The 24,796-nt window shown below is 39.8% G+C and overlaps 1 protein-coding gene across 1 annotated transcript; it reads left to right on the top strand.

The window, feature by feature from the left end:
* The first annotated feature begins 2,135 nt into the window (after positions 1–2,135).
* Positions 2,136–24,173, top strand: twsg1a (twisted gastrulation BMP signaling modulator 1a). Its single transcript, XM_074651971.1, has 5 exons — positions 2,136–2,809; positions 5,320–5,487; positions 15,045–15,144; positions 21,522–21,782; positions 23,571–24,173. Exons 2-5 carry the CDS (start codon positions 5,356–5,358, stop codon positions 23,750–23,752), a joined length of 675 nt encoding a protein of 224 aa, XP_074508072.1. The 5' UTR covers positions 2,136–2,809; positions 5,320–5,355; the 3' UTR covers positions 23,753–24,173.
* Positions 24,174–24,796: the final 623 nt, after the last annotated feature.

Here is a 24,796-nt window from a genome sequence, read left to right as displayed (position 1 = left end):
CATAATGTGTACTTTTACCTTTAATACTTGAAGCACATTTCTGCTGGCGATAGCCCACCAATGTACTTTTAATTAAGTAAAATATTTTGAACGCAAGACTTTAACTTGTAATGAAATATTATATGATTGTATTTAAACTTCCAGAACTGAAGAAGCTTCTTGGATGAGAAGTGAAACGTCTTCAAGAATCTAAACCAAATCCAGTTGCTGCTAATTTAACCCTCACTCGGATACCACGACCTGGATGACTGAGAACCTTAACAAACATCCCTCTGGGTGCTCCCAGTGTCATCTAGAACATCTCTCCTATTCATCAATTATGGAGCAGCTCCAATTTATTTACCCTGTGACATCACAAGTTTGAGTTTTAGCGCTCTAGTTTTTGGATTTGGAAGAGAGTTGTTCATGTTTACTAATATTTTTTGGACTCTCTTAGACAATAGGAATAATGTGTGAATTTTGAGAATGGGCATAGTTCCCCTTTAAGTAAAATAAATAAATACTTCTTCCACCACTGTTAGTATACAAATGTATACTGTATGTACTGCATACTGCCAAGTCTTCATATCATATTATTCAGATCAAACGTGCAGGGGCTAATACAACTTTTCAAGTATTCCACTTTTATTTTGTAGTTTTTGGTCCTTGGCTTCAACAAAATGCAGGAAGAGGCACTATTGGTCACTTCACTCTCTAACAAAATTACATCTCTGTCCTTTAACAATAACGTATGTTTTTACTCCATTTTACACTGAGTCCTCAGAAATCATCATGTTAATACTGAGATTTGGAAACTGGCTCTTCAATACTATGCTCCAACAAGTGGAACAATCTGCAAAAACATGTCAAATTAAGACAAACTAATCCCTTTTAACCTATTTAAACTCTTTTGACATGCAGCAGGCGGTGTGACTGCAAGTGTTTTCTATAAATTGATGATGTCCCTGATGTTGATGTCCGTGGTCTGTGAGTTGTATAGTTTATAATTTGTTGATGTAAATTGTAACTTTTGTGTGCTTCTACTGTGGGCGTCCTTGTAAAAGAGAGCTTGCTCTCAATGGCCTTCCCTGTTCAAATAAAGGTTACAGTAATGAATAAGAACAAGGTTAGACTAAACATATTAAAAACTCCCCTCATTACACGAAAAAAATACTTCAAAATGACCATAAAGTTTAATCAACACAACTAAAACATTATAAACCTAATGAAAGTAGGATGCATTGCACTGCTGTTGTATTAGACTGCATTTATTTTGTAATGTATTTTCAAAATAATGAACACTTTTCATTGTCTCAATGAAAAGTGTTCATTATTAGTGTCCGCAACAACTCATTTAAAGGTACCATATTATGCTAATTTCCAGGTTCATACTTGTATTTTGTGTTTCTACTAGAACATGTTTACATGCTGTAATGTTAAAAAAAACACTTTATTTTCCTCATACTGTCAGCCTGAATAAGCCTGTATTTACCCTCGGTCTTAAACGCTCCGTTTTAGCGCATTTTGACGGAATTGCAACAGAATTGCGTTGCTAGGTAACAGCTTGGGTCCATGTGTACTTCCTGTCAGCTGATGACATTCACATACACCGCAACCAGGAAATAAACTGGGACACATTTAGAATGTTTACGTTTAAATCTGTGTAAAGGGTCTAAATATTGTATATTCGTGACATCACGAATGGACAGAAATCCTGACAGCTTGTTTCAAATGCAGAGTTTCTGAATACGGGCTGTGTGTATTTCCCTGTGGATTGAATGTTTCAATACTTTCACAGTATTTTTATAGGACTTGAGCCTGCTTTATAATAAAAAAAACATGAAAATCTCACTTTTTTTGTAATATGGGACCTTTAACCCACAATACTAACATAACTCAACTTCATAATTAAGAATCACAAACTCTTAATGTTACTTATGTTTAGATACAGGAATAAACTTTATCGTGTTTAAATACATGTTTTTTTGTTAGTTTACATTTACTGTGATGAAATGTGTCCTTCCTCTCTGTCCACTAGCTGCCTTGATTCCTCTCTGACCTTCCTCCTCCCTGCAGGCTGGAAATGAGGGCTGTTGTTGTGTTTGATGAGGGGAAAACACGTGTAAACACCTGTGGAGTGAAATGAGCCATCAGAGAGAGTCTCTGCAGCTACAAATGAGCTCTCTCTTGGGAGTGTGGGGGGAGGCTTCTTCTTCTTCTTCTCAGCAGGAAGCCTGCACAACTTCACAGCTTCCGAATCGCTCTTTTCTCACCTAATGAGCCACTCAGACGGCCAGAGATAAGACTGGAGACAAAAGGACTGGCTAATGGGGTGGGGGGTGTCTTGGGGAAGAAGAAGAAGAAGAAGAAGAAGAAGCAGCAACAGCAGAAACAGAGCCCACCTGGACAGCGAGCAACAGAGTTTGGGGCTAAAAAGGGAGAAGCTTTTACGCACAAGGACTTTTACGCACAGCTTGGCGCAGATGTAAAGGTTGTCTCGTGGTGTGGTTGGTGTTCACGTCCTCCACCCTGCAGACAGTCCGGTGTGTGTGTGTGTGTGTGTGTGTGTGTGTGTGTGTGTGTGTGTGTGTGTGTGTGACCCGAGGCCCGGTGCTTCTCCTCCACAGACAGTCGGGTATAAAATGGAGCTTGTGCCTTTAAGGCGGCCGACTGCCTGTCGCTTTCTGCTGCGGAGAGACTGACGCCCTCTGGACACAGTGGACACTGTGAGCGGCGGCAGAGAGACAACAGCATCCTGGAGACGTTCACAGACAAAACCGACTCTCTCACTATCAGAAAGAACAGTCTCCGACTCGTTAACAACATTGTGGTGAGTTTAAACTCCTTCTTTTGGTTGTTATTATTGTTGTTTTTAGCCTGCTCTCGGTTGTCTCGTGGCTGCGCGCTGGTGGAACAAAGTTTTGGTGTTTCGCGAGGAGCCCAGAAAAAAAGAAAAGGTGAAGAAACGCGTTCATGACTGAGGGAGCCAAATGTTCCTCACATGTTGGAGTGGAGCAATGTGCAGCAAAAAGGTGAAGAAGTGTAAAAAGAAGAAGCACACTAAGCGCTACACTTATAGAAAAATAGGTGAAAGGAAGCTGATGTTGCCAGATGTGTGTGTGTGTGTGTGTGTGTGTTGTTATCCAGTAACAGTAATGTGAGTGAGTTCTGGCTTTGAATGAAATGTGACGCAGGCCTTTTAGAAATGTGCTGTTTACATGTCAGAGTGTGTCTTTCTGCTGCATCACAGAGCTGTGCTGCTTTTCATTTCCATCTAGTTTTTTGCTTCATTTTTTATCCCCTTTTAGTGGGATGCAAAATCTCCTGTGCTACATGAAGCACATAAATAAAGAGATTACAGGTTAAAACAACTTTATACGTTGTTGTTACTTAGTTTAAAGGTGCCATTGATAACATTCAGCCACTAGATGTCTCATTCTGGGCTTCCAATGTATTTACTTCCCAACAAGTCGTTGCCAGGCACTTACCGTCAATCTCAGTCATTTATCTGTTTTTTTCCACACTGAAGCCGAGTTTCCACCAAAAGTTACTGGGACTTTTTAGTCTTTTTTTAAGAAACTAAAAGGTTCCCTTGAGCTCACTGTTGTCTGTGTTGCTACCGCGGTCTAAAGACCTGCGTGGATTTGGCAAATTAGTCCGCTGACGTATGAAAAATCTACTTGACATGTGACGAGGGGGGCTGGTGGTCGCAGCGGTGAACACACTCTGCAGCCGGCAGTTCAGTGTGTCCGCCTGTTTCATCTAAAAAAACACGCTGGAAGAAAATAAACTTTCAGTTTTGTCTGTGTGATGATATTTACTGCTAAATCTATATACTGATGTACGTTGGATGTAATAAATGAAATGCAGCAGAGGAAAATGAAACTAAAGGCCCTGACACACCAAGCCGACGGTCGGCCGTCGGTGAGCGTCTGTCGGCCTAGTTTTTTTTGGTGAGTCCCGCACCGTCGGCTCTAGTCTGCCCGTGTCGGAGGTTTTTAAGCCGATTCAGCATGTTGAATCGGCAGTGACGCCCGTCGGTGAGAGTAATCACTCTGATTGGCTGTTCAGCTTTAACGAATCAGTGCACGAGAAAAGAAACGGAAGTGAGGAAAGCAAGCCAACGAGTAAAGAAGTCAAGACGGCAAACACAGAAGGCTCTCATTTCTCATCTTCATCTCTTCTGATCATTCCAATACACGGATATTTTCACAACAACATGGTCATCTGGAATGAAGCTAAGTGGTGAGTGAGAGTGGTGTGAAAATGGTCGGCAAACGCTGCTTTGTTTCATGCACGTATCATAGCAACGGCGTGTATATCCGCCGACCTCGGTCTTCCGGTTTCCCTTTTTGAATGACGAATACAGACTACCGCTACCTGTTGGTGTGGAGAGTTAATTCCTCTCATGCAGGCGCAGAACGTACGTGGTAGTGGTGTGTTCGAGTGCAACTTTCCCACCAAAACATGATGTCTGATGTCGGGTTGGTGTGTTTGGGGGCCTTAAGAGTGTCTGTCTCAACAGTAAATCATCTGTTGAGTGTTTGATAGTTATTTATTTGTGCTTTTGAACGTTTGATCCTACAGCGGTGCTGTGTGTGTGTGTTTGACCAATCAGCGACGGTCATCCCTGTAAACTCTACCTCGATAGATCCGACACTTTCAGAAAGTACTACGCCCCGACCAGGGCCTTTTTTTGGTTGTAAAAGGTTCCTGGAAAATGTCCCCGGTACTTAATTTAGACCCTATTCCCTGCGGTCGAAACACAAATAGTTCCTCAAAAGTTTCCTAGCTCCGGGGGAAAGTTCCTGCAGTCAAAACTTAGCTTAACTGACGACCCAGAGATACCACGTGATACCCACGCTGTTTTACTATTGGCTCACCTAAGGCCAGATATTATCCACAGAGATAACAAAGCATTCATTTTGGACCCGCCAACATTTTTAAAATTATTGATTCACAATCCTAATAATTTTTTCAGGAAAAGCCATATTTTTATTTGGCACCTTTCTAAAAGCTCTGTGGATGTATTATTTAAAAAAAAAAATATTTGTCTACATAAAAATGTTATTAACAAGACCTTTAATATCTACTCAAATCCATCAGGAGTTGATGGATACAAAGAGAAACGGATTTTCCATTTGGGATCTGAATTGTGTCTCCAACTCCGTATGAGGGAACTCAAAGTGTGTTTCCATCATGCGCCACCTTTTACGTCCTCTTATCTATTCTGCACCAACTGCAGCTCTTCACGTTTGCCTCCTGTGGAATGCCAGTGATGAAGTTTTGTTTATTTGTGCTGGTCTCTGAGGTCCTGTCCTGTGTCCCGTGTTGATGTAGGTGTTTCCAGTGCCGTGCTGGTGAGCCGCCGTCAGGATGAGGCCTGGTCAGCTGATCCTCCCCACCGCCACCGCCGCCGCTCTCCTCTTCCTCCTATCAGGACTGTCTCTGACCTCCGGCTGCAACAAAGCCCTGTGCGCGAGCGACGTCAGCAAGTGTCTCATCCAGGTAAAGAACGTCGAGGCTTTTCACACTCTGTGAACACACTTTCTCTGAGAGCGTTGGATGCTGAATGTTGGATTTACACATCAATTGTACCACGAAGGACTCCTCCTTCACCTTCTGAAGCACGGCTGCTCTTATTTCTGAGTCACAATCAAAGATATCAACCCATACTTTACTAGCAGATAAAGCGTTCATACTTTAAATTTGGAAAATAACGAATGGAGTTCTGTTTGTTGCTGTTAAACTGCATGAAAATGTGGTTTGCATCCTCAAAGATCTCATATGATTCCTTAGCGTTCTCTGTGAATTTTGTATCCTCCACATCACTGCTCACAAACAAGATGACCTAATCTGATGAGTGCTGATTTTTTTTCTGTAGATTAAAGTTGGAAATTTCTGCGTGAGTGCAGCCAAGTTCAAGCTTTTCATCCTACGGTGTCACAGCTGTTTTTGTGTAAACAGAGGTTGTTATTTCTCCGGACAAGAACACAAATTAAATGTCGTCCGCAGCCGGAGTCGAATTCAAGTTGAGAGCAGTGTTTTAATATTATTTGAAATAGCATCAAACTGGCAGGACAGACCAGTCTCTGCTGCTTTAACATCTTTAAGCAACTCCACTGCCAGTTTTGTGCAAATACTTCCCATAAAAACTGTAGCTGTAGCCAAAGTCAAGTTGAAATCTGTCCGTGTCCGAGATGAGGATCTGGACCGGAGAACAAAGATGGAATCTGTTGTGAAGAATTCAAATACATTCCTCCGATAAGCCGAGTGAAGTCTGGAGGTTTTTCCCACAGCGAGATGTGATCTGACTCCTTCATGCACACCTGCAGCTCTCTACCAGGTCAGCTTCAGGGAACACTTCTTCTTTGATTTATGTGAGCTTTCCTTTTTATTTTCACCTTCTCTGACTCGTGTTGACTTTCTAGCATCACTTCCTTTGTGTCACTTTTTCCCTCCTGTCTGGAGCCCAGTGGGTGAGGAGCAGAGGGTGCTACCCCGCTACCTAACACACATGCTGTCATTGTTATTTCGAGGGGAAAACGTGTCGAGCTGCTACTTGTCCTCTGTCCTCTCTGGGTGTGTGTGTGTTTGACCTGCTGTGTGTTTAGCGGCCCTGCCTCTCCCATTAACATCTTTAAAGTACTGTATTTAACCTCAGTGGCCGTTTCACCTGTTTGACCTCAGTCGCTGGGAGTGAACTGGTGGTTGTTGGAGACTGGATTCTTGGTGCACGAAGTTGAGCTTTGTGTGCAAAGACAGGCTTTTGTTTTGAGATGAGGTGTGGAAAGCAGTCAGAATAGTTGTGGAACAGATGGCACACATTTTAATTAGAGCTGAAACAGTGGGCTGATGAATTTATTATTTATTTAAGATTATTTTTTTTGCAGACATGCATTTTTACTTCAAGGCCACCAAGTCGCCCCAATTAACAGAAAATGTATCGACAGCAATTTTGATTATCAATTTATTGCTTTAGTTCATTCTGAAGCAAAATGGCAACATTTCTGTGAGGATTTGATGCTTTTGTCTTTGATGAATGTAAACTGAGTGAATCTCTTTGGGTTTTGGACTGTTGGTCAGACAAAACAAGTAATTTGAAGGCATCACCTCAGGTTTCTTAATTTATGATGAACGTTTTCCACTATTTTCAACAACACAACAAAAGACATGCAGTTCATAAATACTTCAAATACATACAGTTAAACACAACTCTTAAAGCAACAACCATCAATTACAAACCAAAGATCAAGAGGCAGGAAGCAAAAAAATTAAATGAATGTAAATAAATAAATTAGGTTTGTCAAAGTTAATACAATAATAACATGTGTTGATGCAAATTTGTTTTAAAGCCACTAATTTCTTTAACACAATCGATCTAGGTTGTATCGGGCTCAGTTTTAAAGCTAGAGTGAAGATACCGGAAGATACTGTTATACTAGCTTGTCGGGAAGGATGCAAACTAACGCTCCAAACTTGCGCTACATTTTGGCGAGGAAAAACTGGAACGGCCATTTTCAAAGGGGTCCCTTGACCTCTGACCTCAAGTTATGTGAATGAAAATAGGTTCTATGGGTACCCACGAGTCTCCCCTTTACAGACATGCCCACTTTATGATAATCACATGCAGTTTGGGGCAAGTCATAGTCAAGTCAGCACACTGACACACTGACAGCTGTTGTTGCCTGTTGGGCTTCAGTTTTCCATGTTATGATTTGAGCATATTTTCTATGCTAAATGCAGTACCTGTGAGGGTTTCTGGACAATATCTATCATTGTTTTGTGTCGTTAACTTATTCCCGGTAATAAATTTATACATACATTTGCACGACGCAGCATATTTGTCCACTCCCATGTTGATGAGAGTATTAAATACTTGACAAATCTCCCTTTAAGGGACATTTTGAACAGATAAAAAAATTTGATTTAATTTGAGATTAATTTGCAATTAATCATGGACAATCATGGGATTAATCACGATTAAATATTTTTACTTATTGACAGCCCTAAAATAAATTCACGATGCAACTTCAGAAACACAATAGCACAAGTTACAAAGGAATTTTAGTATCTGTTGCTTTTATTTTATGCAACCTGAGTCTCCGTCAAAGTTAAAAACTTAAGTTCTTGCTTTAAAAGGTGATTTTGACTTCCTGTAATGCACCTGGCTTTGTGAAGTACCTGTTGCTGAAAGTCGACATGCAGACGAGTAGGGCTGCAACTAACTAATCATTTAAATTTTCTAACTATTTGTCCATTATTTTTTTTACAGTGAATCTATTAATTGTTTTGTCAATAATAATTTACAGAAAAAAATCAGCAACTTCTCACATTTGAGAAGCTGGAACCAGAAATTATTTGTTGTTATTATTTACTTTTTTAATAAATTTCTTTTAAAAATTAACCAATTGTTTGAATTGGTATATTATTAATTCTCATCCAATCAATTAATTGTTTGTGCCAGTAGAACTCCAGATGCCATTGTTCACCCACTACATTACTTTTCACATTTTGCAACCTGCCTGTTCTGCATATTTAAAGTTTTAAAAACCAAAAGATGGAAGAAAAACACAGTTTTCCAGTCCACTTTAGAAAAATGTCAATCATCACGGGAAATAAAAAGTCTAGAGATCCTTTTTACAGATTAAAGTCTGTAATCTGCATTTTTTTTGGCACAAACTTGTTGCTACTAAAACCACCGACTTCTGTTCCTCCTCCTGTACTGATTCAGCCCTCCTGCAGTCAGCAGAACATTGTGGTCGCTGCTCGTTGTTCTTTACTTCCAGGTGGCTTATTTCGCCTGATGAATCGTCGTAGCTCTGTAGCTTCCGCGACCCCGCCGACACCGACTCGCTAGCTGTCAGAGGCGAGAGCGATGGTGCGTGTGCCGTGAAGGAGAAACTCCGTAGAAGCTCCATGTTGCTTGTGATTAGTGGGGATCTGCTGCCCGACGCTCGCTTTTACGCTCTGCTGCCATCTCAAGTCATCTGTCTGAATTCCCCAAAACCCCCGAGGGTGGGAGAACATGAGAGGAGAGGCCGGGGTCAGGAGGAGGTGTGTGTGTCTGTTGGGGGAGGTTGGCTGAAGGAAATATACAGTTTGGGGCCGACTGCGTCCAGGCCGCCGCCGGGCTCTTCAGCAGGGTGGGGCAGCAGATTTCAAAGTTAACACACAGCAGCGGTCGACTCGCTCGGCAGGACGAGGCAGCACATGTTCACTTTCTCTCCTTTTGTCTCGCTGCAGCTGATTACAGCAGTTTCCGCTTGAGGGAAGCCTAATAGGAGCTCTTACAAGTCATTGAGATAACCTCATCCAGCTCAGTGGGGAAGTAGTTGTTTGTAGGGTTGCAACTACGATTAAGCTCCGTTTTTTTACGATTGTTTAATCTGTTAAATGTCAGAAAGTTGTGAAAAAAAAAGCCCTTCACAAGTTTTCACAACCCAAAGTGACGTCTTCTAGTTGCTTCTTTTGTTCAAAACCCAAAGAGATTCAATTTGCTATCATATAAGACAAAGAAAAGCAACAAATCCTCCCATTTGGGAAGCTGGAATCAAGAAAATATTTTGTTTCTCTTTTTTTGTTTGATAAATGACTCACAACATTATTACAAAATCACACACCATGATCAACATGTCACCGTCTTTGGATGAAAATCCTGTGACTTGTGAGTTTTGGCTGTTCTTACTTTTAAAATGTACAAAGGAGCACTCCAATAAGGCTGTCCTTGACCAAAGAAATTCTTAGTCGACTAACACTCCTATGATTTTGTCGACTGATCGATTAGTTGATTTAATCGATAGATCTTTAAAATTGAGTTTCTCCACAAAGAATCACACAAAAGTTCCTCTTTAAATCTAGTGTTTACCAGAGATGTGCTCATAAGTTTCTTGGAAAAAAGCATAAAAAACGACCAATGAACTACAGAAATCTTAGTTGTCTAAGACCAAAACGACCAATTAGTCGACTAAGGGAGGGCAGTCCTATAATTATAATTATTAACTTTGTGTGAAATATTCAGGGAGCTACCAGCCAGGAACAAAAATCCATAGTATTCACAAATAAATACGGTGAACACACAAATTTACTTCTTGCATTTAGGGGTTGGCGATAGGCTCTGTCGAATATACTCAATGTATTGCAGCTTGTTCTACACGGGATGTAGTAAATGACTATATCACAAACGTCGAGTACAAATTGTATCGTAATTTTTTTAAGCCGACGGCATAACACCTCTTCCTAACTGGACGCAATGCGAACAAGCCAATATCAAATTTGTTTCAGTTTTTCCTAATGAAGATGTCCTAACGTGTCCTAAGTTTTGTACACTTGCTCCACCTCTAACCTGTTTTCATTGGTCAAATCGATGCTGGCGTCCTTGTCGTTTCCGTCTTCCCTCCAGTCAGCTGTCAACAGGGTTGAAGAGAGTCATTTACAAGTTTGAAAAGCGGCACATCTTATTAATAAGAGTACAAATTACAAAAATGAATTAGTCTGTCCGAGGAAATGATTAAAATTTAAAGGTGCAGTGTGTAGGATTTGGCGGCATCTAGCGGTGAGGTTGCAGATTGAAACCAACTGAAACTTCCCGTGTGCCATGTGTGTAGGAGAACTACGGTGGCCAACGTGAAAACATGAAAACGCTAATGGCCCTATCTAGAGCCAGTGTTTAGTTTGTCCGTTCTGGGCTACTGCAGAAACATGGCGCCTGGCTCCGTGAAGAGGAGTCGTCTCGCTTCGTATGTAGATATAAACAGAAACAAACTGATTCTTATTATCAGGTGATTGCACACTAAAGAAAACATACTTATTAATATTATATTCCAATTCGTGCCAATAAATCCCCCTAAGTGTAACACACTGGTCCTTTAAGACAACAGGAAGTCACAAGCTCCAAGCCTCTTTTATTTCCATGAAATGGTTTATAAAAGCGTTTTCTGGATTGTGAAATATGAGATGCGTGTTTTCCCCCGGGGCGGCTGTTTAGTTTTTTATAATTCCACCTTTGAGAGTCATAATTACTCATGGGATCAGATCCTGATCAGAGGTTTGGGGATTGAGAGGCTGGTGATTAAGTGAACTGTGTGTGGTTTTGCAATCCCTCACTCGGTGAGTCATTGGAGAGTCTTTTATCATCGCCCCGGACTGTTTTTGTGTGTTAGAAAAAATGGCAAAGAAAGCAAAGGGGAGAGAGAGAGAGAGAGAGAGAGAGGGGGAACATGACGGGGAGGGAGGAGAGGCTGAATGGAGGAAAAAACAAGGGAGAAAGGGAGGGAAGGAGGGGGAAAGTGTGTTGTTGGGTGGGGGGGGGGAGCATGTTCTGTTCTCCAGGTGTTTTCTTCTCCCTCCCTCTGTTTCTCCCCCCTCCACCTCCCTCATCGCGGTGACCTTGACTTGGAGGAATGTGCTCCCTGTTCTGTGTCAGGAGGAGGAGGAGGAGGAGGAGGAGGAGGAGAAGGAGAAAGGGGGGGAGAAAGAGGAACTCACCCACTTTTCAACCCCACCTACACGTTTTCGGTCTTGTTTCCTTCACTGTCTCCACGTCCCCCCGAGACGAGGCGAAGCTGAGGAATGAAGCTATTTAAGTGTTTGTAGAAGAGTTATGGGATCAGCAGAGGTTGCATGTTTTTTGGATGTTTGCAGAAGCTCTTGTAATAATATTACCTTCCTTCTATAAAAAGCAACATGAGACGTTGCCGGCAGGAGCTGTGACGAGCCCCGTATGAAGCATATTTTCATGAAAATGAACCAGACAAAATAGCAAGAAATCACTTAAACCGGCTAAAATGAATATTATATTTCATAACAAAGCACGCTGTAAACCTGCAGTCTGTGGAAACTTTTTATCCGTGTTTTAGTCGCACCGTGGTCTTGTTTTTTTTATTTCTATCACACAGTTTGTTTTGTTGACAGGTTGTATATATTGTTCTTAATATGTCTGAGCTGCAAGTTTGAGATCTGAGACGTGGACTTGAGTAAGACTTAAAGGAACACTGTGTAGTATTTAAGGTGGTCTATTGGTAGAAATGGAATATAATATTAATTAGTATGTTTTCTTTAGTGTTTAATCACCTGAAAATAAGAATCATTGTGTTTTCTAGGGATGTCAAAGTTAATGCGATAATAACATGTTTACTCAAATTTGTTTTAACGCCACTAATTTCTTTAACCCAGTAACACAACTTGCGATTTAAGGTTGTAGCGAGCTCCGTTGTACAGCTAGAGTGAAGATACTGGTATCATATGAAACTATAAAACCTGATGAATCCATTGGAAAAACTATCATGGCCATTTTCAAAGGGGTCCCTTGACCTCTGACCTCCAGATATGTGAATGTAAATGGGTTCTATGGGTACCCACGAGTCTCCCCTTTACAGACATGCCCACTTTATGATAATCACATGCAGTTTGGGGCAAGTCATAGTCAAGTCAGCACACTGACACACTGACAGCTGTTGTTGACTGTTGGGCTGCAGTTGGCCATGTTATTATTTGAGCATATTGTTTTATGCTAAATGCAGTACCTGTGAGGGTTTCTGGACAACATCCGTCATTGTTTTGTGTTGTTAATTGATTTCCAATAATAAATATATGCATACATTTGCATAAAGCAGGCATATTTTCCCACTCCCATGTTGATAAGAGTATTAGAGGTACATTTTGAACGGATACAAAAATGTTGATTAATTTGTGATTAAATAATTTAATCGATTGACAGGCCTAGTTATAAGATAATTAAAGTCTTGATCTGAAAAGTAATTTTATCTGTCAGATAAATGTAGTGGAGTAAAAAGTACAATATGGAGTAGAAGCATAAAGTAGCATAACATGGAAACTCTCAAATACAAGTAGCTTAAATGTGTACCTTAGTACAGATGCTGGAGAGTAAAAACCATTCAAGAGAAAGATTAGAATACTGTGAACGTTGACGTGTCAGAACCTGCTCCGTTCATGAATGGAAATACAGCCGAGGTTTATTGTTTTTTCTCAGAGTTATCACGGTGTTGCTTACGTACTTCGACCCACGCAGCGTGTCGGGCAGTAATAGTTACTGTACATGAAGCAAACCTGCAGCTGTTGCTCTTTGGGTTGATGTTTTAATGGTACGTCTCCTGTTTGGACAGTATGTCTACATGTCGGGTTCTGTCTGCTGGGTTTTAACACTGATGCTGCTGCTGCACCTATCAGACCTGGATCTTTATACTGAAAATGATTCTTTATTTAATCTGAATGTGTGATGGACGGCTCCATATTCCAATTTTATTAAAATTACACTGATTAGCTCTGTGGGAGCAATTTTTCTCGCTACAGTTTTGACCAAAGTTGGATTGATGTAGCATTTTGAAACAGAATTATGTAAAAGACAATAGCAGATTGGACCTCATATCAAGGGCTGATTACAATTAAAGGGTCAATAATGAAGCTCAAAATCAAAAAATTAGAAATCCATTAGGGCTGTGCAATTAATCGAATTTCAATTACGATTTTGGCTTCCAACGATTATAATAACAAGAAAATCAACATAAAACAATTATTGTGCCACATTCCGTTTCGCAATGACACTCTCATTTTGTCTGGTGTTATAAATCCAGCGCACCCCTTTCCTTAACCGCGGTGTGCTTTCGCCCCGCTCAGCGGGGCTTATTTCCTCTGTGGTGGTGTGCTGTGACTGGCTCTAGGTTGGCTTAGAAAGGCCCGGGGTGAAGGTGCCGCTTTACAGCACCCCTCGCCCGGACCTCGCTGCTTAGTCCTGGCTGTGCCCTCTCTCCCTTTTTACGAAGGGACGGAGCTTCCTGCTCGACTCTCAACTGTGGAGGACTGTCCTCAATGCGGCAATGTCGGCAAACCCAACCGACCTGTCTTGAAACACAAACCATATCTTGTTTAATATGCCTTCTGGGTGTGGCTTTTTTTCCATGTCATCACCATTCATATCTATATAACCAAAGTGTTTATAATTAAATTGTTTACAATAGCACAAAGTTCTTCATAGATCTAGCCTTTTAATTTAGCTCTCAAAGTGCACCAGATTGATGCATTTATAAAATGTTCTTTCTAAATGCATGATGTTTTTAACGTCAATGAGTAATTGTGTTAAATAATAGTGATCTCAATATTAGGGATGTACCGATACCGGATCAGATATCAGGCCGATATTGACTGAAAAGGCTGGATCAGGTATCGGTGACAATGGAGCCGATCTATTCAATTAAATTCTATGTTTATATACTATATACATTATATACTGGAAATTTAATTCCTGGTTAAGTTTGAATCAATTTGTTACATTTCAAACTGTAATTACTATTCATTTTGAAGATTTTTTTTACCAAGTTACTGGTGTACGATTTATTATTGTAATAATAAATAACAATTCAGTAAATGTACATACAGTATATAGATGTATTTATTTGTTAGGAAAGCAATATTTAAGTCCAGCCTGATGTCGCCTTACACATAAAAGAATGATCCCAGTCACTTCCACACAGTGAGGATAGTTGGATCGGTGCATCCATACTCAATATTGACCAAAATAATCGTGATTATGATTTTTGTCATTATCGAGCAGCCCTTAAATCCATAAATACCATTTTGAATTGTTGCTGTTTGGTTCAGGTGTTCCCTGCAGAGATTATTAGTTTGTATTCACCCTGTTGTTTAACTCTAATGTTTAACAGCTCAAAAACACACATTACTTTGTTTGATCACTTTGATACTTCATGACTTTTCCTAAATTTATTAAAAGAAAATGGTGCATTACTTCTGTTTGGGGTCTCAGAGAACATTTTAAAAGAAAAAGTTGGTTGATTTTTTAATTATTCTGCTTATCTTTACACACACAGTGTAGCAGTGGGATCTGTGGAAGACCAAACAATGAGGAAGTAAAGCCAATGTCAACACAACACAAAGAATAACCCTCATTTAGAACCTAAATAGGTCTAAAATATACCAAGAAATGTGTAACTCGTCTAATATCTGCTCCTCACCTCCATATTAACAGCCTGCTTCCAGACTTCTGTTTTGCTGACGTGTGTGTGTTTGTTTTTGATGTGTGTGTCCTGCAGGAGCTGTGCCAGTGCCGTCCGTCCGATGGGAACTGTTCGTGCTGTAAAGAGTGCATGCTGTGTCTGGGGAACCTTTGGGAAGAATGCTGCGACTGCGTGGGTGAGTCCATTTATTAGCAACATATTTTAAAGCTGACAGCGAAGTTAAGTCAGCATATCATTTTGGACTTTACTGTGTCGCCCACGCTCCGTGATGACTGCTGGGCTGAACATCTGTAACAGAGTTTAGTGCCAGCGAAGATTAAGAGCTTTGAGTCGTATGAATGATGAATTTTGTCAGGTTTGTTTTGGACTGTTGTGTTTAAAAATGAGGCACAATTTCAAGGGAAACCAAATTGAATTTGATGTTAGTTTAATGCGCTTAACTCTGACTTCAGATTCAGTTTCCTCAGTTCATCATGACTTCATCATCTGGTGCTGCTGCTGCTCGCTTTTACCCAAATGTTCGCTGGTGACAGGGGCTAAAATAGTTTTTATAAATTGCAAATCTGAATTTATAAAATAAAATTTTATACAATTTATTTCAGTTTGAATATGCCAGTTATGTCAAGTCATGTTCAAAGTTTTCTATTCAAATTAAGTTTTAAAATTAATTTAATCAACACCATAATTTTTAGGCTTTAACAATTCATGACTGTGTCAGATTCTCTTTATTATCTCCTATTGTCATCAATTTAATATATCATGTTCATGTCGTAGCTGTTTTCATAACCTAAAATTAGATGAGATTTGATTTTATTGTGCATGTAGTTATATAAACATGTGTTAACCCCCTGTTGTATCATTTCTAAGCAGTATATAAACATTTAATAAATGGTTTATAGCGCACTATATTGTAGTTGTACGCAGATTTAATGCCATTTTTTAAGTGTTTATCAATATACATTATTTATCATCAGTTATTACTTCTCCATTGAAGACATATTTTCTATTATAACACCTGTGTTTTACTATATATTGTCTTACATCATCTGTTTATATACCAGCCTCCACATATGGGTATTCATGGGAGGAGTCGTAGTTGTTGACAAATACAATAATAAGCTCTTATATCTGCTTACAGCTGCAATATAGTGTGTTTATAAACCATCTATTAGATGTTTATGTATTTCTTATATATCCTTATATACTTATGAATGTACTGAATTAATAATTTACCAACGGGCCGGTGTAGTTAGATGGGATGTTACTGTGATTATGTAAGAAATTAACATAAAACCAACATACAAAATGCACGGTCTGAGTGAATGTAGCTATGATATATCAGTAATATAACTGGGATGTGTACACATAGACTGTATATAAGAAGTGTACGTAGTCACTGTGACGTCACCCGTTGGTTTGTAGACTGCCGTTTTGAAGCTTCGCGTTTGGCATTTTGGCCGCCGCCATCTTGTTTTTTTGCAACCAGAAGTGACACAAGAGGGTGGAGCTAAGTACAACGAACGCTGAATAAGACATTTTTAGGCGACTAAAAATGTTACAATTAACTTTCATGAACTGAAAACACACGGTGAAAGGGTTAAAGTTGTAAGACGAAAACACGGACAACTCCCAGACCGGACAACGCCGTGGTAGCGACCTGTCAATCACAAGGTAGCCACGCCCCATAATCTACTAAATGAACATCATGCTGTATTGAAGAAGACTTGAAACTAGCGATTGAGACCATAAACTCATGTTTACAATGTTTACTGAGGTAATAAATCAAGTTAGAAGTAGGCTCATTTTCTCATTGACTTCTATACAATCAGACTTCTTTTTGCAACCAGAGGAGTCGCTATTGGATTTATTGGCTATTAGAAATAATGCAAGTTTAAGGCACTTCAGACCTGGAGTTGCCCTCTGTGTCTACAGTATTTACAGAACCACTATATACAGAGACTCGTTAAATATACAGTATAAACAACAAGCAAGTATGTAATATGAACAGTGTAAAAATAATGTACAGTTGAATAAAGTCAACTACAGATAACAGGGAGTGATAATAAAGAAGGCAATAAGCCCTCTAATGGATCAGACTGTGATTGCAACATATTTAAAATGAGTCTGGCACTAATCTCTCTCCATACATGTGACACTTCAGTCATGTCTCAGTCACCCCACTAAAAAGCCTGTGAAAAATGAGACCGTGGCTGTTCACAGTCGAGAAGCTCACCGGTTTAAAGAGCAACCAGTTTGTTCAGAGTGTTGCTGCTCTGATACAAGATGAGTGTGAGGCGAGTGGAGCCAGATACCGAAGGTGCCTCTGAGAAGTGACGACATGGAGGTTAATGCAAAGCAGAGCCGAGAAGGACCACTGTTTATGAGAGCGTAGGAAATTAAAGGAATACTGTCACTACTAGGTAGCACCTCCACATGTGGACAGGAAGTGTCGAGGTCCTCCAGAGGATCAAAGGATGAAGGAGCCGGAAGAGAGCGGGGACGAGGAGGTCGACCCGCTCGAATGCACTTTGACTTTCAGCCTCCCGGCGACTACGAGGTGCGGTGGGGGTGTAAATCCCAGCGAGATCCAAAACAACCGGATTTGCGAAACAAGAAAACATTCAGATTGTTAACACCGTTCTTCATCTGTAACCCGCTTCAAACCAGCAGGGGCACAAACCTCTGAATGGGAGGGGTGGGGGGGGCAGACTGGGGCACAGATTCAGTAAATGGGGCACATTTGGAAAATAAGTAAAAATGTGTGTTAAAACTCTAATTTAAAGATTTAAATGCCCACCACCGCTGCTATACTGGAACAAGACACCCAGACTGGCTTGTTTTGTTTCTTTTTGTGGTCATTTTGTGTCTCTTCTTAGTTGTTTTATGTCTCTTTTTGTGTGTCATTTTGCATTGTTTTGTGTCTTGCTTTGCATGTCATTTTGTGTCTCTTTGATGTCGTTCTGCATCTCATTGTGGTCGTTTTGCGTCTCTTTTTAGTGTCATATGCCTCTCATTTTGCATGTTTTGTGTCTTTGTGTTTGTTCTGCATCTTTTTTTGTGTTGTTTTGAATGACTTTGGTTATTTTGCGTATCTTTCTGTTTTTTTGACATCTCTGTAGTCATTTTGCTTATTTAATCATTTTACATCTTCTCTTTTCTCTCGTTTTGCTTGTGGTTTTGTTACTGTGGTCGTCTCACAACTCCTATGTCATTCTGTATCTTTTGCGTGTCATTTTGCATGTCGTTCAGTGTCTCGTTTTGTCTTTGTTTTCATTTTGCATCTCTCTCTGGTTGTTTCACATCTCTATAGTCATTTTGCTTCTCCTTTTAGACATTTAACGTCTCATTTTGTGTCTTGTTTTGCATGTGGTTTTGTGTCTCTGTGGCTGTTTTGCATCTCTTTTTAGTCATTTTGCACGCTATTTTGCTCATCTTTCTGGTAATTTTGGTGTCTCTTTCTGATATATCTCACTGTAGTCGTTTTGCATCTTTTTTTTGTCATTTTGTGTGTTTTGAGTGTCTTTGTGGTCATTTTGCATCTCTTTCTGGTTGTTACACCTCTAGTTGTTTTGCTTCTCTCCATAGTCATTTTACATCTCATTTTATGTCTTGTTTTGTGTGTTTTTTTTTATTTCTGTGGTCGTTTTGCACTCTTTGTTGTTGTTCTGCAACTTTCTGCATGCCATTTTTCATGTTGTCTTGTTTTGTGTCTGTATGGTCGTTTTTCATCTCTTTTCTCTCTTTTTACACATTGCTTTTTGCACCTCCCTGGTCATTTTGCTTCTCTTTCTTGTTGTTACATCTCTCTTTTGCATGTTTTGTCTCTGTGACCATCCTGCATTTTTATTGCGTGCTGTTTTGCATCTCTTTTTAGTCATTTTGCGTCTCTTTCTGGTCGTTTTACATCTCGGTAGTTATTTTGCTTCTCTTTAGTAATTTTATGTCTATTTTGTGTCTTGTTTTGCATGTCATTCTGCATGTCATTCTGCGTCTCGTTCTGTGTCTCTGTGGTTGTTTGCATCTCTTTTTAGTAATTTTGCACGCTTTGCTCATCTTTCTGGTCGTTTTTGAATCTCTCTCTCTAATTGTTATATCTCTCTGTTGTTCTTTTGCGGTTCTTTGCAGTCATTTGATTGACTTTCCAACAGGAACTATTATACAGAGGTTCTGGTCCAGGTGGTCCTGTTGTAGGCCTGTTCAGTAATCCATCCATGATACTAACAAGCCTGACACTGGTAGGGGGGGGGGGGCACCAGGGTGTGCTGTGCCCTTGGGTACCCCTCTGGGTAAACCGGCCCTGTAAAGCAGCAGCTTTCAGATCAGCTTTGACTGACAGATATTACTGTACGTGCTGACAGGGAGGCTTTATTAAAACCCTTTCATGTGGAACACAAACACGAGGATCTGACACAGCGCTGAACTCGCTGCTGCTGCTGCTGCAGCACAGATGTTACGGCGGTGCAGCTCTCCTCCTGAACAAGCCTTTTACAACACACCGAGGACAGCCTGTAGCTTTAAGCTAGAATATATTCCTCATTTATACCTTCTTATTTTTTTTCTTACAGCGCTAGCCTTATGACCACTTTCAGTAAGTTTCCAGTTTCCACTCTAAACATGTTATGTGTGCCAAACACTGGCTACTTTGAAGTGTGTATCTGCGAGTGGTTAGAGCGGCCCAGTAGAGGAGCGGCGGCGAGAGGACAGTTTGTATTTTAGAGGAAGGGAGGAGGAGGAGGAGGAGGAGGGAGGACCCATGTGTACGCGTTATCTAAAACAGCTGTTCTGGCTCTGCTTTTAGCAATGGTTTGTAATCCAATTCCTCTGTCAAACTCCGTTCCCCATTAAATGATTTACCCATTAGCCGTAATTCACTTTGACTCATTTGAAGGGCTCCGAAGATCCTATCTGAGGATGTGGGGACTTTGTCAAGTGATTACTACTGTATTTGGAAATTAAATGAAGTGTTAAAAGGATCTTAATTGAGACAAGATACTCTTGACAGCTGTGTGGTTTTACAAAACTGCCCCCGTGAGTTGAACTCATGTGTGAAACCATTTCTCTGTCAAACCATGCCAATGTGCTTAAAGGGTCAGTTCACCCAGATTACAAAAGAAAAACATAACCTTCAGTGGTGTCTAGACATGCGGATAGTTTTGGTTTTATTCACCCAGATTTAAAGCTTTCTGTCTCCAATGGCTGTAACTCACTGAGGACACAGAGGTCATGTCCTTGCTAATATATCTGTGAATTTGGGGAGTTTACTGACATGGAGAGGAGTTTACGTTCATTAATAACACACGTCTTACACATGTCGAGTTTTTAAAGGCTGATTCTGATATTATTTTTCTGACTAAGTGTCTTGAAATTTTACAGTTTTTTTGGCAAAATGTAATTAAAATTCAGCATTCAGAAGACATCCATCCAGTCCTGTACAAATTACACTGGCTTCCCATTCGTTACAGAATTAAATGAAAGATTATATTGATTACTTTCAAATCCCGACATGGCCTGGCTCCACTTTACATTTCAGAACTCTTTATGCTCCTCCGAGACTGCTCAAATTAGAAAATCAAATGCTGCTCAAAATTCCACGGTCCACGCTTAAAAATGAAGAGGGACCATGCTTTTATATCGTTTGCGCTCCTCTCTCAATGTCAGATCAGAGTCAGTGCCTCAGTTCAAAAAGCTTTTTAAACCCACCTGTACCGTCTTGCATTTGTATAACATCTTTTAAAAATGTTTTAATGTTCTTTTACATTTTGTTTGTATATCTCTATGTTTGACCACTTCTTAAATTGCCAATTTTTATTGCTTTTTCTGTGTTCTTTTCTTTTCTTTTTTTTGTGAAACACCGTGTAACTCTGACTTGAAAGGCACTACGGAAATAAAATTTATTATTATAATTATTATTCTCCACCAGAATTACATACCTGGCAGTGTAGAGAAGGCTTTGCAATAACATTTATACCATATATGTACGGAGAAGGAATTAACAGAAAATACAATACAATATTCAAAAAAATTAGCAGAGTTTGGTTGGTAGCTTGTCAGAAATATGTCTTGGGGGGTTTTGTTTCTGTTGTGGGGAAATTTGAGCTCATGACCTCAGTATTTCTCAAACGTTGGCTATGGCCCTTACACCAATGTAAGGGAGGTAAATGGACGTTGGTGTACTACTCTCTGCATTGAAAATTACATTTTAAAAAATCCATACTAATAGTGTCTTTTCAAGCACAGCGCCACCGTTACTCTGGATGATCCAGAACGTTTTTATAGGGATTATTTCTTTGGTAGAAAATAAATTATGAAAACTGTTGACAATGAGGCCTGGATTATCCAGAGTAACAGGGACATTATCTCTGGTATATTTTAAATATTTAAAATGTTTAACATTAATTGTCAATGCTGTGAGCTCCATTAACTAAATTCCATTCACATCTGTATCTCAAAAACCTCTGCAAATAAAACCCAAACTGTTTGTGTGACTGAATAGAGACAAGCGATTTTTCATGAACTGACCCTTTAATATCTTCATCCATCTCTTCCTGTCAGGGATGTGTAACCCCAAGAACTACAGTGACACTCCGGCCACATCGAAGAGCACCGTGGAGGAGCTGCACCGCCCGATCCCCTCGCTGTTCCGCGCCCTCACGGAGGGCGACGCGCCAATCAACATGATGGTGGTGTCCTTCCCCGTCGCCGAAGAGCTCTCCCATCACGAGAACCTGGTGTCTTTCCTGGAGTCACTCGACAGCCAGCAGCAGAACGTCTCGGTGCCTGGCAACAGCATCCACGCCAGCTACGACACTCAAGGTAACGCTTGAGCTCTGAAGGATTATTTTAACACATAGAAATCCATATGTTATCCATATTAATCCATACACAGAAATCCATATTAATCCATATACTGAACGTCCCTCTTCATAGGAAGTTTGAGATTCAGTTTTTCAGTGTAAAATGAGTCCAAAAAGTTGTGGGTGTCCCCAAAATAGAAATATTATTTGCTCAAATACTGTCCTTATTCTAAGTACAATTCTGAGGTACTAGGACTAGAGCTGTAATTAAATGACTCGCTAACTATTTTGATAATCGATTAATCAGTTTGACTAATATTTTAAGAAAAAAAGGCAAAATTCTCTGATTCCAGCTTCTTAAATGGGAATATTTTCTGGTTTCTTTACTCCTCTAGGACAGTAAACTGAATATCTTTGAGTTGTGGACAAAACAAGACATTTGAGGACGTCATCTTAGGCTTTGAGAAACACTGATCCATGTCATTTTATAGACCAAACAAATCGATTAATCAAGAAAATAATCTACAGATTAATCGACAATGAAAATAATCATTAGTTGCAGCCCTAACTTGGACTTTACTTAAACATTTCCATTTTATGCTACTTTATACCACTATTCCACTACATTGCAGAGGGAAATATTGTACTTTTTACTACATTGCTTTTATTTATTCCCAAATTTCTTTATTTGGTTTTCAATGCACAGTATCAGTAATTTACTACATTTATTTAACAGCCATAGTTAATAATTACTCTGCAGATTATGAATTGTCATATAAAACATATGATGAGTTTAAAATATGAAGCATTGTGATGGCGATCGTGCAGAAATAAATAAATGCAAAAATACATAAATAGATACATGCATTTAAAAATAGATATAAAATGAATAAAAAATAAATGCAAAAATAAATAAATAAATTAAAGGGAGAATTAAACAGAAGAGTAAATGAATAACATAATTAATACGATGATTAAAAAAAAGAAGCTAATTAAAACAGAAATATCAATGTCACATTTTATCAATTAATTAATGGCTACATTTATTTTCAATATTATATTTGCTAATGACTTATTTTTTGCTAATGACTTATTTATCTATCGAGTCATTTATTTATTTATTCATTTATTTTTTATTTGATTTTTTACAGTCGATTGCTGTTTGATAATGTGCTGCCTCACATTGGTTTCAAACTGGGAGCTGAGAGCTTGCGTTGCATCCTCATCACTTCAGTTTCTGAATAAGTTACACTGCATGAGAAAAAGTGTTGCTTTGCTAACATACTTATTACATAGTTTCTGGTCCTGTCAGGTCCTGTCACATTTTTCATTTGAATTTATGCACACTCTCTAAGACCCGTGGTAATAAAATCAGGCCCGGCCCAGAGCTGAAGCAGACTACAAAGTCTTGAACTAAGACCAGTTCGGGTTGGGTCCAGTTTTCATCATTTCAGGAGGACAGGACTGCCAAAAGACCTCCAGTTTAGGGAATGTAACTGCGTGTTGAAAGTGCTGTTCCACTGCCATTTTTCTTATTTTCATTTGCGGGTGTTTTGGCTGTCTACCTCTGAGCCAGTGTGTTTGCTATAAAGACACACTCATAATAGGAGTGTTCCCACAGAGCCGAGCAGTTAACTCATTAAGCTCACCGACACATATGGTCATACTTAGTTGCAGCAAATTAATTTCCCCCCTGAAGTAAAAGTAGGAACATTGAGGGTTGAAGGTAATTACTTTAAAATGCAGCTTGTTTTTTAGAAACCACGTTTTACTGGATTTGTGACTCTTTTTATTTTTTTTATTTCAGAAAACATGTGCACAGTGGTCTACTTTGACGACTGCGTGTCTATCCGTCAGTGTAAACTATACTGCGAGTCAATGGGAGGATCCAAGTACCGCTGGTTTCACAACGCCTGCTGCCAGTGCATCGGACCCGAGTGCGTGGACTACGGCAGCAAGGCTGTGAAGTGCATGAACTGTCTCTTCTGAAGTGCGGGCACATATTGGTACCAAATGTCTGGGCCATACCAGAGGACTGAGGGCAGAGGAAACTATGACTGTTATGTGTTAGCATTCCTCAGTTACCTTGTAAAATACCCCCTACACCCCTCCTCCTACCCCTGCAAATTGTTTTTATGCTGTTGTTATGTTCCACTGTATATTTTTAGATATGTTTTCAATAGTGTTTTTTACTAGAGGTGTATATGAATAACGTATTTTTACAATTATGGTCTGCTAAATCCCAGTCTCATGCCAAATAAAGAAAAGTTTGGTGACATGGACTGTTTTGTGTCACAGAAAGATGTCTGATCTTAAAATATGTTTTCTTTCTTTACTATATTTTCTTAAAAAACACATGTAAAAAAAGTGCATAGCATGAGTGGAATAGTAAATGTTTGTCCTCCCAGTTGCCTGTCTCCTGCTCTAATCTTAGCCTAGTGTTGCCCAAGTCAGGAAACGCATCATTTCCTGGGGAAACAAAGTTGTTATTATACCATTCTGGTCCACAGGTGTTCCAGTGCTCAGTGACCGTCTCATGCAAGCGGAGGGGAAAGGGAACGTTTACCGATGCCAATCTCTCACTGCCACACACAAATGCTCTTTGTAATGCCAGTGCATTTTCAAAAGGGCAGCAGGGTGCCCTATCACTGATTCTGTTCCCAATTGGCATGCAACAGCAGTTTGCACAGACTAATGTACCGGACGCACAATGAGACCTTGTTTGTCTTTTTTTTATGATATTGAATCACGACCTCATTTCGCCATGTGCAGCTGTGGGTTTGGAGCAGATGGTGCCAACAAAGATCAGAGGACTAATGTGTTTCATATGTCAGGATGACCAACCAGTTTTCTGAGCGCAACCACAGTAACATTTTGGGAAAGTACATGTATGATTCAGAATAGCAAGTGGTTTTCACCAAATTTAGATGATGATGTTGCTTTTTTAAAACATTGTTTGACAGTTCCTCTTGTACACAGGCTTGTATGACAGCAAACTTGTGGTGAAGGTCAAAATGAGACCACAGCCTAAAC

Source organism: Sebastes fasciatus, chromosome 11 (assembly GCF_043250625.1).
Source record: "Sebastes fasciatus isolate fSebFas1 chromosome 11, fSebFas1.pri, whole genome shotgun sequence".
Lineage (NCBI taxonomy): Eukaryota > Metazoa > Chordata > Actinopteri > Perciformes > Sebastidae > Sebastes > Sebastes fasciatus.
This window is presented reverse-complemented; position numbering and strand designations above follow the sequence as displayed.